The sequence below is a fragment of the Terrapene carolina genome, unplaced genomic scaffold (assembly GCF_002925995.2).
Source record: "Terrapene carolina triunguis isolate 2854851 unplaced genomic scaffold, T_m_triunguis-2.0 Scaffold51, whole genome shotgun sequence".
NCBI classification, from domain to species: Eukaryota; Metazoa; Chordata; order Testudines; family Emydidae; genus Terrapene; species Terrapene triunguis.
Window position 1 is genome coordinate 1,900,211 of NW_020664402.1, and position 12,092 is coordinate 1,912,302.

Sequence of the window (12,092 nt, forward strand, 5' to 3'; positions counted from 1 at the left end):
CACACAGGTGCACACCCCCCACGTGCACACACACACACAGGTGCACACACCCCATGTGTGCACACACACACAGCCCCCCCACGTGCACACACCCCATGTGCACGCACACACACACACAGGTGCACCCCCCACGTGCGCGCGCACACACACACACACACACACACACCATTTGTGCACACACACGCACACACCCCACATGCGCGTGCACACACACACACATACAGGTGCATCCCCTCTACATGCGCGCACACATACACATGCACACAGGCGCATCCCCCACGTGCGCACACTCACGCACACATACACACACACACAGGCACAGCCCCCCACGTGCACACACACACACGCACACAAGTGCACACACCCCATGTGTGCAAGCGCACGCACACACACACACACACACACACACACATACAGGCGCACACTGCCCACGTGCACACACAGACACACACACAGGCCATGCACACAGACACACACACAGGCACACACACCCCACATGCACACACATGCAGTCCCACTGTACAGCTCTCTCACATGCACACATATTTCGGGTGTATGCACGCGGCGTGAACACACCCCGCAGGGTGGGGCAGCCGAGACCCGCAGCCAGGGAGCCAGGGCAGCCGGGATCCGGGGCATCCTGGTCACGCAGCCGTTTCACTGCGCAAAGGCACCAGGTCTCTGGGCTGCCCCCATCGGCTGTACCCGCTGGGACCACCAGCCCTGGCTCCGTGCTCCATGCCAGCGGGCGGCTGGATGGTGCTGAGCGGCCAGGCCCTTGTCCCATGTAACAGACCCGTTCTCTGGGTTTGTCCCAGTAAAGCTGCTTCCCCACATCCTCTTGCGGTGGCTTTGGGGTGCAGAAGCTGTTGGTGGGGGGCCAGGCTCACCACTCTGGTGCCCTACCTGGTCAATGCCGGGTTGGATGCTGTGGTACAGGGTCCTGGTTTCCAGGTGCTCGGGGACCAGCCCACAGGTGCGGAGCAGGTGCAGGGCCAGGCGCTCTCTTGGGGGCCCCAGGTGACCGTGCGCAGGGACCTTGCTCTCTGAGACAGGGAAGCCAAGCACAGCAGAGGGACATGGGGCATGGGCTGTGTGCCGCCCAGGGGCCCGCAGCGCCCCGAGAAACCCCGTGTCCCGCCCAGGGGCCTGCAGCGCCCCAAGAAACCCCGTGTCGCGCCCAGGGCACACAGTGCCCCGGGAACCCCGTGTCGCGTCCAGGGGCCCCCAGTGCCCCGAGAACCCCATGTCCCCCCCAGGGCCCGCAGTGCCCCGGGAACAAGTCAGCGCCCAGGGACAGGGTCTGACTTGTCTCTCCTGGGGCCCCTGGGCACTCACCGAACTGCGCCAGCAGGAAGGCCCTGCCCATGAAAGTGGCTTTGCCCCCGTCTGCGCTGAACTCGGGCAGGGCCAGACTCCTCATCCTGGCAAAGTTCTCCAGTAACTGGGTGGGGAGCAGCTGGTCTCGCCACTGACAGGGGCCGGAACTGGAGGAAGGGAAGGGAGGCAGCAGGGGTCAGGGTGAGGCCGTGGAGCTGGGTGCATTATAACCGGCTACCCCGAAGCTTGGGCTCAGCTCTCTGACCCCAGGGCCGGCTGTGCTGGGATTAGAGCACACTCTGGGGGCATTCCAGGGCTGGGCAGGATTGTCCCCAGAGGGGAAACTGAGGCACAGAGCGGGGCAGGGATCGCCCAAGGGTGCCCAGCAGGGCAGTGACATTGCTGGGAGTGGATCCCGGCTCCTGGCTGGTTGTCCTGTGCTCTAACCATGGGTGGGGGCTCCCCAGTGACCCCAGTGCAAGTGAGGCTGGGACTGGTCTGCCCCGACCCCTCCTCCATGCTCCTCATCCGGTTCTTGCCCCTGCACCCTGGCCCTCCTTACTGGCACCCCCAGCGCTCGCCCCATCCCTACCTCTGCCCCCTCGTCCGGCACAGCAGGCCCCTGCAGCTCCCCGGGGAGAGAGATTTGTGTGGACAGAGGGCCAGAGCCCTGCTGCGGGCTGACCTGAGTACTGCTGGGAGAGGCCAAAGGACCCCATCACTTCTGCAGCAAGGCCAGATAAGTGCCGGGATGCGGCTACCCCTGGTGCCCCTGATCGTCCTGGGCCCAACGTCCGCTTTTCCCACCACTCTCAATGGCATCTCAAGGTGGCTGGCTCCCGAGGGGAGGCACCGACCCAGGCTGAAATCCTCTCGGGGGGCTCGGCCCCAGCTCCCCAGCCCAGCCGGCAGGGAAAGACTCCGGCCTTGCCCTGGCTCAGCTGGGGGGCAGCGGGGTGGGGTGCTGGCCACTCACATGCAGTAGGACTGGGGCAGCCCGCAGTTGGCCCGGAAGCGGGACAGGAGCCGGTTCTCCAGGTCGATGCTGGTGGCCCCTATCTTCTGGTCGGGGAGGATGAGGTCGTAGTCAAAGAGCGAGATCTGCAAGTCCTTCTCCAGCGGGAGGGTGCACGGGAGCTCGAACACCCTGGCGGGCAGGGCAAAGAACGGGAAGGGAGCTCGCTCTGCAGCCCGAGGGCTCTTGGCCTCAGCTCTGCCTTCCACCTGCCCCAGCCAGAACCCTGGGGGGCTGGGGAGGCCCAGAGCCTGGGGAAAACTCACACAGCACAGCGAGTCCCTGGCAGGAGGAGATGGTCTTGGGGCTTTACTGCTCTGCAGCTCCGGGCCGGGCCTGGCATGGGCCCAGCCATCCCACCTTTGCCCCCTCTGCACGCAAGGCAGCTGCACGCTGCAAGGGAAATGCACACGGCACAGCAGGGCCAAGCTCCATGCCGAATGTTGGCAATAGGTTTATGTGCCCTCAGTTTTCCTCTGGTTAGAGCCCAGAGCCATCACAAACTGCCTGGGGCCCGCACCTGTGAATGGACATTCACTCCTAGGGAGTAGGAGATTCCCCCCTCTCTGCAGGGAAGCAAAGCGCAGCTGGAGGACACAGGAGACAGGCGGCAGGTGGCTGGGGGAAGAGCTGAGCTCACATTGTACGTCTACACCGTGAAACCCCCCAGCGGCAGCGAGTCTCAGAGCCTGGCTTGACGCTCTCGGGCTCGTGCTGTGGCGCTAACCGGCCCCGCAGACGTTCCCACGTGGGCTGGAGCTCGGGCTGAGACCCCCCCCTGCAGGCTTCAGAGCCCGAGCTCCAGGGAACGTCTACACAGCTATTGTTAAGTGCCTGGGCACGAGCCTGAGTCCAGAGCCTGGCTGCTGCTGCGGGGATTATTTTGCAGTGTAGACACACCCAGTGACAAGGGCTCTGACCTAGACAGAGGCCAGGTTCACACTACACAATTGAGTTGACCTATGTTAGGTCGACTTACAGCCACTGCAGGAATGACTGCGGTTTTTCATGTCCACACTGCCCTGCCCTCTTCCTGTCGGTGATGCGCGTCCTCACCAGGAGCGCTTGTACCGACTTAACAGGGGCAGTGTGGGGGGCTGAGAGCCCAGGCTCTCGGTTTGCTGCCAAGCTCCCAGCTGGAGTCTGGCTGGAACCCCCACCCTCAATTTCAAAACAGGCCCCCTACCAGCCATGAAACTGACCCCCTTGTCAATTTCACAGCTCCAGCTGTCAGCCACCCTGTGCTAACCTAGGGACGCTCGCATTCTGTAGCCAGATGACTAATACATTGCTGCCTGGTGTTGAAAAGGCTGCCTGGTGTCTCCACAAACAGGCACGGAGAGCCTGCACCCTGGAGGGAAGGGGTGTGCCCACCTGTCCTTTGCCCACTACCAGGCAATGCTCCCTTTGTTCTGACCTGTTCCCTCCAGGCTGCTCGGGGATCCGCGCAGCTCCAGGAGGGGTGGGCAGGGTTCAGCCCCCGAGCTGCCTGGGGGCTCTGGAGAGCTGCAGGCTGGACTTACCTGCCGAAGACAGGTTCCAGGGTGTTGGGCAGATACTGGTCTCTGTCCCCCAGCTTCTTTTTGCCCAGGGTGACCCGCACGTAGGGGTCGCACTGCAGGGGACACAGCCAGGAAGGGGCAGTTAATAAACGTCCCCTTAGTGCCTGGCCCCGTTCTTGTCACACCCAGGAATTGGGGGGTGGGAGCGGAGCCGGAAAGGGGCTCCCAGGCTGTGTCAGACGGGCCTGGGCACTGGACTGAAGCTTGAGGGGCACAAGCTGATCTCTCCCCGGCAGGGCCCGGAACAGGGCAGGCTGGCACACAGACCCGGCCGTGCCCGCAGCATCAGTCAGAGCTGGACTACTTGGGTAGCAATGAACCCCTTGGAGCCTGCCACAAGCAGGGCTCTGGATTGTCAGGTCCCTCAGGGTACATCCACACGGCAAACCGCCCCGCAGCAGCAACTGCCCAGGGCCTGGGTCTGCAGGCTCGCGCTACGGCACTAAAAGTAGCCCCTAGTTCCAGCACCCCCGCGGCTACTGTTAGCACTGTAGTGACCCGGATCTGAAACGCCCGGATGTGGCTTTATTAGGCTCTTCTAGGGCAGCGCACCAGCCCAAGGAGCTTTGTCCCAGTACCACAGGGAATGGGTGCTGGGTGGGGGGGAGCAGTGTGCAGAGCGGGTGAGAATTGGGCACTTACCAGGCCGTTCCTATCCTTTGGCGGGAGGTTAAAGGCCCGGACGATGTAAACCCGGACCAGACACTTCTGGGGTTGACTTTCGGGCAGCTCCTGGAACTGGCGCGGCGGTGGTGGGGAGCTGGGGTCCTCTGGCAGTGGATAGATCTGGAAGAGTCCCTGCAAACAAACCAATCCACATGATTTCTAGCTGCTCGGATACTGGATTGATGGAGTCTTGTCCTCCGAGCATCTGGGGCCCATTCCCTGTTGGGAACAGCGCTACTCATACTGTTGTGCTCAGAGACCAGAGCAGACAGGGGCTGGGTACGGTGCCAGCGGCTGTGCTCAGAGACCAGGGCTGATGGGGGAGGGTCACTGTGCCAGCTGGCATGCCTGGCCCTGGGTGGCGGGTGTGATGGGTTTCCCCTGGGGTGCCACTTGGAACCGGTGTACCACTGAGCCCGACCCACCAGCCTGGGCTTCCTTTCACACTGTACTGTTGAGACAAGCTCTCAAGCCCCCTCCAGCACGCATACACCCAACTGCAGCTTCACACACAGCTCAGCTAGGGAACGGCTCAGTACTCAAGTGCCCACACCCCCTCTGGAGGGCAAACCCAAAATTGTACCATCTTACGCTGCACAGAGAACTGTACAGCATAAGCTCATGAAATTCACCCCCTCCCTCAATGTGGAGAGAGAGATGCAACAGCTTTTTGCCCCCCAGTTAGGAATTCCGCACACTGGGTTTTCGACAAAAAAAGAGATTGTAAGTGATTCTAAGGGACAGCACACAGATCAAAGCAGATTACCTAGCAAATAAAGCCAACACGCAATCTAAGCTTAATATACTATAGAAACTGGTTATAAGCAGCACATTCTCACCCTAAATGTTGTTTTAGGCAGATTTGCAGAGACTTGCTTGCAGCTTAAAACTCCAGATATTCCTTTCACAGGCCAGACACCCTCTGGCCTGGGCTCAGTCCCCCCTCCCCCCCGTCTCTTTATTTCTCAGGTGTTTCCAGCAGCCTTCTTCCTTGGGTGGGGAGTTAGTGAAGAAGGAACCAAGCTGATGTCACTCCCCTGCCTGAAATAGCTTTTGCACATGGTGGGAACCCTTTGTTCCCATGCCAGACAGTGGAAAAACACTGGTGTTCCAAGATGGATTCCAGTACCAGGTGACTTGGTCACATGTCTCTGTAGGGCCATAGCAGCCATGAGTCAGAGGCTGGTTGTTCCTCAGGAAGCCGCCTTAGTGGGAGATTAGCATCTTCTAAAACCTATTGTTCTCCCTAATGGCTCTTCCTCACAGTCAGCCATCTAGACTGATTGCATTCTGTCTGGTGGGCGTTCCCCAGGTGTAAACACACTTGTAATAGATGCCCAGACAACATTCCTAACTTCAGATACAGACATGATACATGCACACAAATAGGATAATCGCATTCAGTAAATCACAACCTTTCCAATGATCTCTCACAGGACTTATTTTGTATAAAATACATCAGAGTTATGCAATAATCCTATCATAACAATCTCTCTGTGAAGCATATGGGGGCGTAATGCCACAGCAGGCTCTGGGAGCATTGTACTCTGTAGATGGCACACACAGCGCTGGGTGAATGCTGAGAATTTGTCACTAGGCCTCAGCTGACCAGCCCCTTTGCTCCCCCGTGTCCAGCTCCTCTGATGTCTGGACGCAGAGACACTGGGCTGCTGAGGGGGAGCTGCTGGGGGTGGGACCTTGTTGATACACCCTGGGAGCTTTGCAATGAAACCCACAAAAGGCCAAACACCTGGCACCTGGTTCTCACCTTGAATTCCCCGACCACCAGGGGGTCTTCGCTGGCCTCCTCCAGCACCCGCCCACGGTACAGCCTGAAGGTCTGGCAGAAATCCTGCAGGCCCTGGAACTCCGGCACAGCCTCCAACTCACAGTTATAGACCTGCCAAGGAACCACAGGCTCAGGCTTTGGACACTAACATCTCGGTCGTGCGGAGTTTGGGCCGTGGGGTCAGCGAGGGCTGGTACTGAGCCAGGGAGGAAAAGGACGTGCCCGCAGGGTGGATCCCCCAGAGGCAGATTTCTACAGCAGCAGGAGCCTGGACTGTCCTCCACTGGCAACATTGTGATTGACCAGGCTAGCAGGGGGTGCCCAACTACCCTCAGTTGGATCCAATCAGAACTGGCCAGCTGTGACTACGTCATACGCCCCATCCCGCCGACGAGAGATCCATGGTTAGCTGTGCTTATAGGGCAGGGGCTCTGCATTCTCTCCATGAGGCTGCTGAGAAGCCCGGAGAGCAGCACAGTCATAGAATCATAGAATATCAGGGTTGGAAGGGACCTCAGGAGGTCATCTAGTCCAACCCCCTGCTCAAAGCAGGACCAAATCCCAACTAAATCATTCCAGCCAGGGCTTTGTCAAGCCCGGCCTTAAAAACCTCTAAGGAAGGAGATTCCACCCTAGGGATCCCATTCCAGTGCTTCACCAGCCTCCTAGTGAAAAAGTTTTCCCTAATATCCAACCTAAACCCAGGGCCGGCTCCAACATTTCTGCCGCCCCAAGCAAAAAAAAAAAAAAAGCCGCGATCGGGGGCGGCAGTTCAGCAGCAGGTCCTTCGCTCCTAGAGGGAGTGAGGGACCTGCCGCCTCCAAATTGCCGCAGGTGCCGCCCCTCTCCCTTGGCCGCCCCAAGCACCTGCTTGTTAAGCTGGTGCCTGGAGCTGGCCCTGCCTAAACCTCCCCCACTGCAACTTGAGACCATTACTCCTTGTTCAGTCATGAGGACACGTATTTGTTACAATATTTTACAGTCTTACAGAGCCCAACCTACCGGTCTGGGAATTACTGGTCCCTAAACCACTTCACCCGTCACAGAAATGCAGCCACTTCTGGCGTGGAGCGTGGCAGCTGTATAAAGGCAATGTACAGTTCTGGACAGGGAATGAGGAAGGACATGGCATCCTGTTTGTGTGCCAAGGCCTACCTGGCTAAGAGCATCACAGCCTCTCCACTGTGACTACTGTGGAGTCTAGCTAATGAGGGAAAGCCCTTGTGGCCAGCCAGGAAAAGCCCAGCTCTGATTCCCCACAGAGCTCCCGGGACAAGGGGAGAAATAGCACCCTTGTCCATCTGTCTGAGGGCCAGACCGGGGCCAGCCTGGCTGGCTGTGGGGAACTCTCTGGCCTGCAGAAGGCAGATTCCACCTGGGTCAGGACAGTCGTCATCCCCAGAACAGAGGGGAGACCCCTCTCTGCAACCCCCAGTCCAGGTTCTACCACGTGCGACCGCCAGCCAGGAGCACACCTTCAGGCTGTCCAGCCCTGTCTGCAGGTAGCCGCCGCTCTTTGCCAGATCCCCCGTGGCAGCATAGAACTTGCTCCACCAGTCGACACACTCCTCCTCCTCCTGGGGAAGAACGGAAGGAAGAGCAGCGTGAGCCTTGCTAACCAGTGGGAAATGCAGGCGTCTCTGTCGCACGGCTGCTGAGAGCTGCTATCCCACTGGGCAGGGGGGCTGCTGCTCCAAGTTCCTCCCTGACCCCTCTGTGAAACCCACCTTTTCTGCTCTCAGTGTGGTTCGAAGCCACGACTCGGCAGCCATCCTGCCCAGCATCTGCGGAGATGAGGGGAGACAAATGTGTCACGCCCAAGGAGTTTAATACACCTTATGACACAGCCCCCCATATTCCTCACAGTGATGTTATTATGATATGATTATGGCATAATTATGATGCATTTTATACAAGATGGGTCATGTGAGGTGTCACTGGAAAAGTTACAATTTCCTGAATATGATTATCCTATTTGTATGCATGGATCATTTTTGTATCTGAAGGTATGAATATCGACTGTGCATCTGTATTTCAAATGTGCTGACTCTGGGTGACACCCACAACTAGCCTTTCAGGTACAACAATGAAAAAGCCAGACAGTGCTGATGGCCCATCAGCAAAGACAATGGGCCCTGGAAGAACGTAACCTTCCTGGAAACGTTCCAGACAGCCTGTAAGCAATGGCTGCTGTGACTCAGCAAAGTATGCAAGGGCATGTGACCAGACCACATGACTCTGGGCTCCATTTTGGGATGCCTGTATTTTTCCACACACTGGTCTGGGAACCAAGTTTAAAACATATATAAGGCAGGGAGTGGCATCACCTGTTCTTCTTCACTCCCCACACAAGAGGACCCCTGGAAACACATGCTGAACTGGGGGAAGTACTGGAGCCAGGCACAAAATGGGAAATGACTGCCTAGGAAAGAGTACTGCGGAAAGGGATCTGGGAGTCATAGTGGATCACAAGCTAAATATGAATCAAAAGTGCCACACTGGTGCCAAAAAAGCGAACATCATTCTGGGCTGTATTAGCAGGAGTGTTGTAAGCAAGACACGAGAAGTAATTCTTCTGCTCCGCTCCGCGCTGATAGGCCTCAACTGGAGTAGTGTGTCCAGTCTGGGCACCACATTTCAGGAAAGATGTGGACAAATTGGAGAGAGTCAACAAAAATGATTAAAGGTCTAGAAAACACGACCTACAAGGGAAGAATGAAAAAAATTGGGTTTGTTTAGTCTGAAGAAGAGAAGACTGAGAAGGGACCTGATAACAGTTTTCAGTTACATAAAAGGTTGTTGCAAGGAGGAGGGAGAAAAATTGTTCTCTTTTATCTCTGAGGACAGGACAAGAAGGAATGGGCTTAAATTGCAGCAAGGGAGGTTTAGGTTGGACATTAGGAAAAGCTTCCGAATTGTCAGGGTGGTTAAGCACTGGAATAAATTGCCCAGGGAGGTTGTGAAATCTCCATTGGAGATTTTTAAGAGCAGGTTAGACAAACACCTGTCAGGGATGGTCTAGGTCAGTGGTCTCCAAACTTTTTTGATCGCGCACCCCATCAGTAAAAAAATTTTGAGCATGCACCCCCTGCCGCGCCAAAGCAAAAAACAAAAACGTGGACTCTCACCTGAACTGCTGAAGCAAAAAAAAAAACCCACACGGACTCCCCCACTTTGGAGATCACTGGTCTAGATAATACTTAGTCCTGACTTGAGGGCAGGGGACTAGACTAGAAGACCACTCCAGGTCCCTTCCAGTCCTACGAGTCCATCTTCTTCTATCTTCTAAAGGGATTTTTAGCCCATGTATGAAAACCTGGGGAACCCAAGATGCAAAGCAAATACAGCTTGTGCCTTAAGAATCTGCAAGCCTGCTTGTACCATCACTCAGGGTGAGAAACTGCTAACTCATATCCAATCTATCTAGTATGTTAAGCTCAGTTTGTGTTTTTGTTTTATTTCTTATGGTAATCTACTTTGATCTGTTTGCGATCACTTATAATGACTTAAAATCTATCTTTTAGTGGCTAATAAACTTGTTTTATGTTTTAATCCAAGCCAGTGTGCCTTGGGGGAAATCTCAGCTTGGTTAACACAAGTGTGCGTTGTTCTCTTCACATTGAGGGAGAGGCGGACCGGGTATTAAGCCCATATACCGGCCAAAACGTGAGCAGGGCAGGACGGTACAGCTCTGGGGTCCTAGGCTGGGGAGCTGGGGGGGAGGGGGGTTGGGCTGCAGTCTCTCTACTGTCGGTTCATGCAGCGGCCGGCCAGAGCCTGCATGTAACTGCAGCTGGGTGTGTCCCTGCCTGTGTGAATGCTGGTGGGAGTGTAGGAACAGGAGCAGTCTGCAGCTTGTCACTGCAGCACAGTGCGAGAGGGAGCTCAGGCTGGACAGACGGAGGGCTTAGTGGCATCCCAGTTCCCGGTTGCACCCGGGGGGACCCGTCATACACCTGATCAGCTCCTGCCTGGCCCACCACATGCTGCCCCTCTGCTGGGCTCCTGATGGCTCAGGACGTGACCCCCAGAGTTCCATGGTGGGCTTCGGAGACATTCTAGGACAGTGGTTCCCAAACTGGGGTTGGGTTCACAAAGTGTTACAGGGGGTTCTTGGGAAAAAATTCCCTAATGGCGGACAGAGCTGTCCATAGGGACCCCGGGCAGCACGGGGCAAGCAGCCCGGAGCCTCTGGATTTCCAAGAGCTAAGCGGATCAAAGCAGGCGTATCTATCACACTGAGGAGATTTAAACTTCAAAACTCCTTATAAGAAATGGAAAGGGAGGTGGATATTTTTTGCTGTTTTTAAAATAAATAAGCAGCTAGTGTTGTTTTTAAAATTATTATGAAGAACTAGTTTGAGCTTTGTTGTAACGTGCGTTGTTTGCCTGGACTGCTCAAGACCTGAATGCTTGTGTAGGAGGAACTCTTTGAGTTGGCTTCTTAAATACCTTTATGCTGTTTCACATCTAATACTCCTTGATGAAACATAGGAGCCTTGTCTTATAACAGGCTTATTCAAAGTGATACAAGATACGAAAGTGAGCTCTTGGAAGAGTGTTGCCGTTTTCATAATGTAATACAAATACTGTAATGATAAATAATAATTAATAATAAATAGTGTGTAATAAGCATGTCATAAAAACACATTTTATATTTCCAAGATCACTTCTTTTTATAATTTATACTCAGGTAAAGGAGAAAATCCCTGGAAATATTCATTTTTGGGAGGGGGTTCGTGAGACTTGACATTTTAGTGAAAGGGGTTCACAGGTTGTTAAAGTTTGGGAACCACTGTTCTAGGAGTCATCTCACATCTCTCTGGTAAGTGGAGGACTGGCCAGGCCAGCTGGAGGGTCTGCAGGGCCCTTGTGGGGAGTGGTAACCCAAGGGAGGCATGTGGGTATAGGGTACCTTTTCCTGCAGCTGGCGTTTTGCTTGTTAGCTTTGGCAGGGCTCTACCAGCCCCTGTGTTAATGATCCAGGCTGAGCAATGCGCATATGAAGGCCTGCCGTTATTGTAGAGGAGAGCTCTGTAGATAGTCACTGCAGTGGGGGCCCACATGGCTCAGGGAGCCAGCATGGATGAGCAGGAGTGTCCTGGTGCTGGAGGAGGGGGATCTGAGCAGCTGCTCTGGCTAGAGGCTGTCTGGAGACCATCCCCTTCCAGCTGTCAGCTGAAGTCCAGATGAAATTTGATGATTTGAACAGCTAAATACCCGACCTGGATCCCAGCCTCCCTCCCCTCTAGCATCCATGGGTTGGATTTTTATTGGTAAATGTCAGTAAATGCCCATTCCACTGTACACACACAAACTGACGAAAAAATATTTCCAGGGATAGCAATTGAAATGTGCAGCTAGGCAAAGTAAGGGAAACGCTGCTTGGGGCCGTGTTGAGTTTGATTTCAGGAGATTGACGTGGTGTATTTTGACTGGAGATGTTGACAATTTGTGTTTTATTGGCTATAAAGCTTTAATTTTTGGAATTTCACAATTCAATTACAATCGATTCTGCCAAGCCTATACCCAGACAACCCCTTTCTTCTGTCCAAGCAGCTCACAGTGCTTGACGAGCATTAATTCATGACGCCTCACAAACTTCTCCCTCCCGTGAGGTAGGTCAGTAGTATCGTAGTTTTACAGGTGGGGAAACTGAGGCACAGAGCGTGGACGGCACTGGTCCAAAGTTGGACAGCAAGTCTGTGGCAGAGCTGGGTATAGACCCCAGATCGCCTGA

The 12,092-nt window shown here is 55.3% G+C and overlaps 1 protein-coding gene across 1 annotated transcript in view; it reads right to left on the bottom strand.

Moving 5' to 3' along the window:
* The window catches only part of LOC113407688 (myoferlin-like), a 76,762-nt gene that overhangs the window by 7,964 nt on the left and 56,706 nt on the right, over positions 1 to 12,092 (bottom strand). Inside the window, exons 34-41 of the mRNA XM_029912643.1 lie at positions 8,080 to 8,136; positions 7,828 to 7,962; positions 6,332 to 6,463; positions 4,540 to 4,695; positions 3,859 to 3,950; positions 2,297 to 2,467; positions 1,339 to 1,487; positions 907 to 1,046 (exon numbers count right to left, since the gene is read on the bottom strand). Coding sequence (XP_029768503.1) covers positions 907 to 1,046; positions 1,339 to 1,487; positions 2,297 to 2,467; positions 3,859 to 3,950; positions 4,540 to 4,695; positions 6,332 to 6,463; positions 7,828 to 7,962; positions 8,080 to 8,136 — 1,032 coding nt within the window. The remainder of the gene's footprint in view (positions 1 to 906; positions 1,047 to 1,338; positions 1,488 to 2,296; positions 2,468 to 3,858; positions 3,951 to 4,539; positions 4,696 to 6,331; positions 6,464 to 7,827; positions 7,963 to 8,079; positions 8,137 to 12,092) is intronic.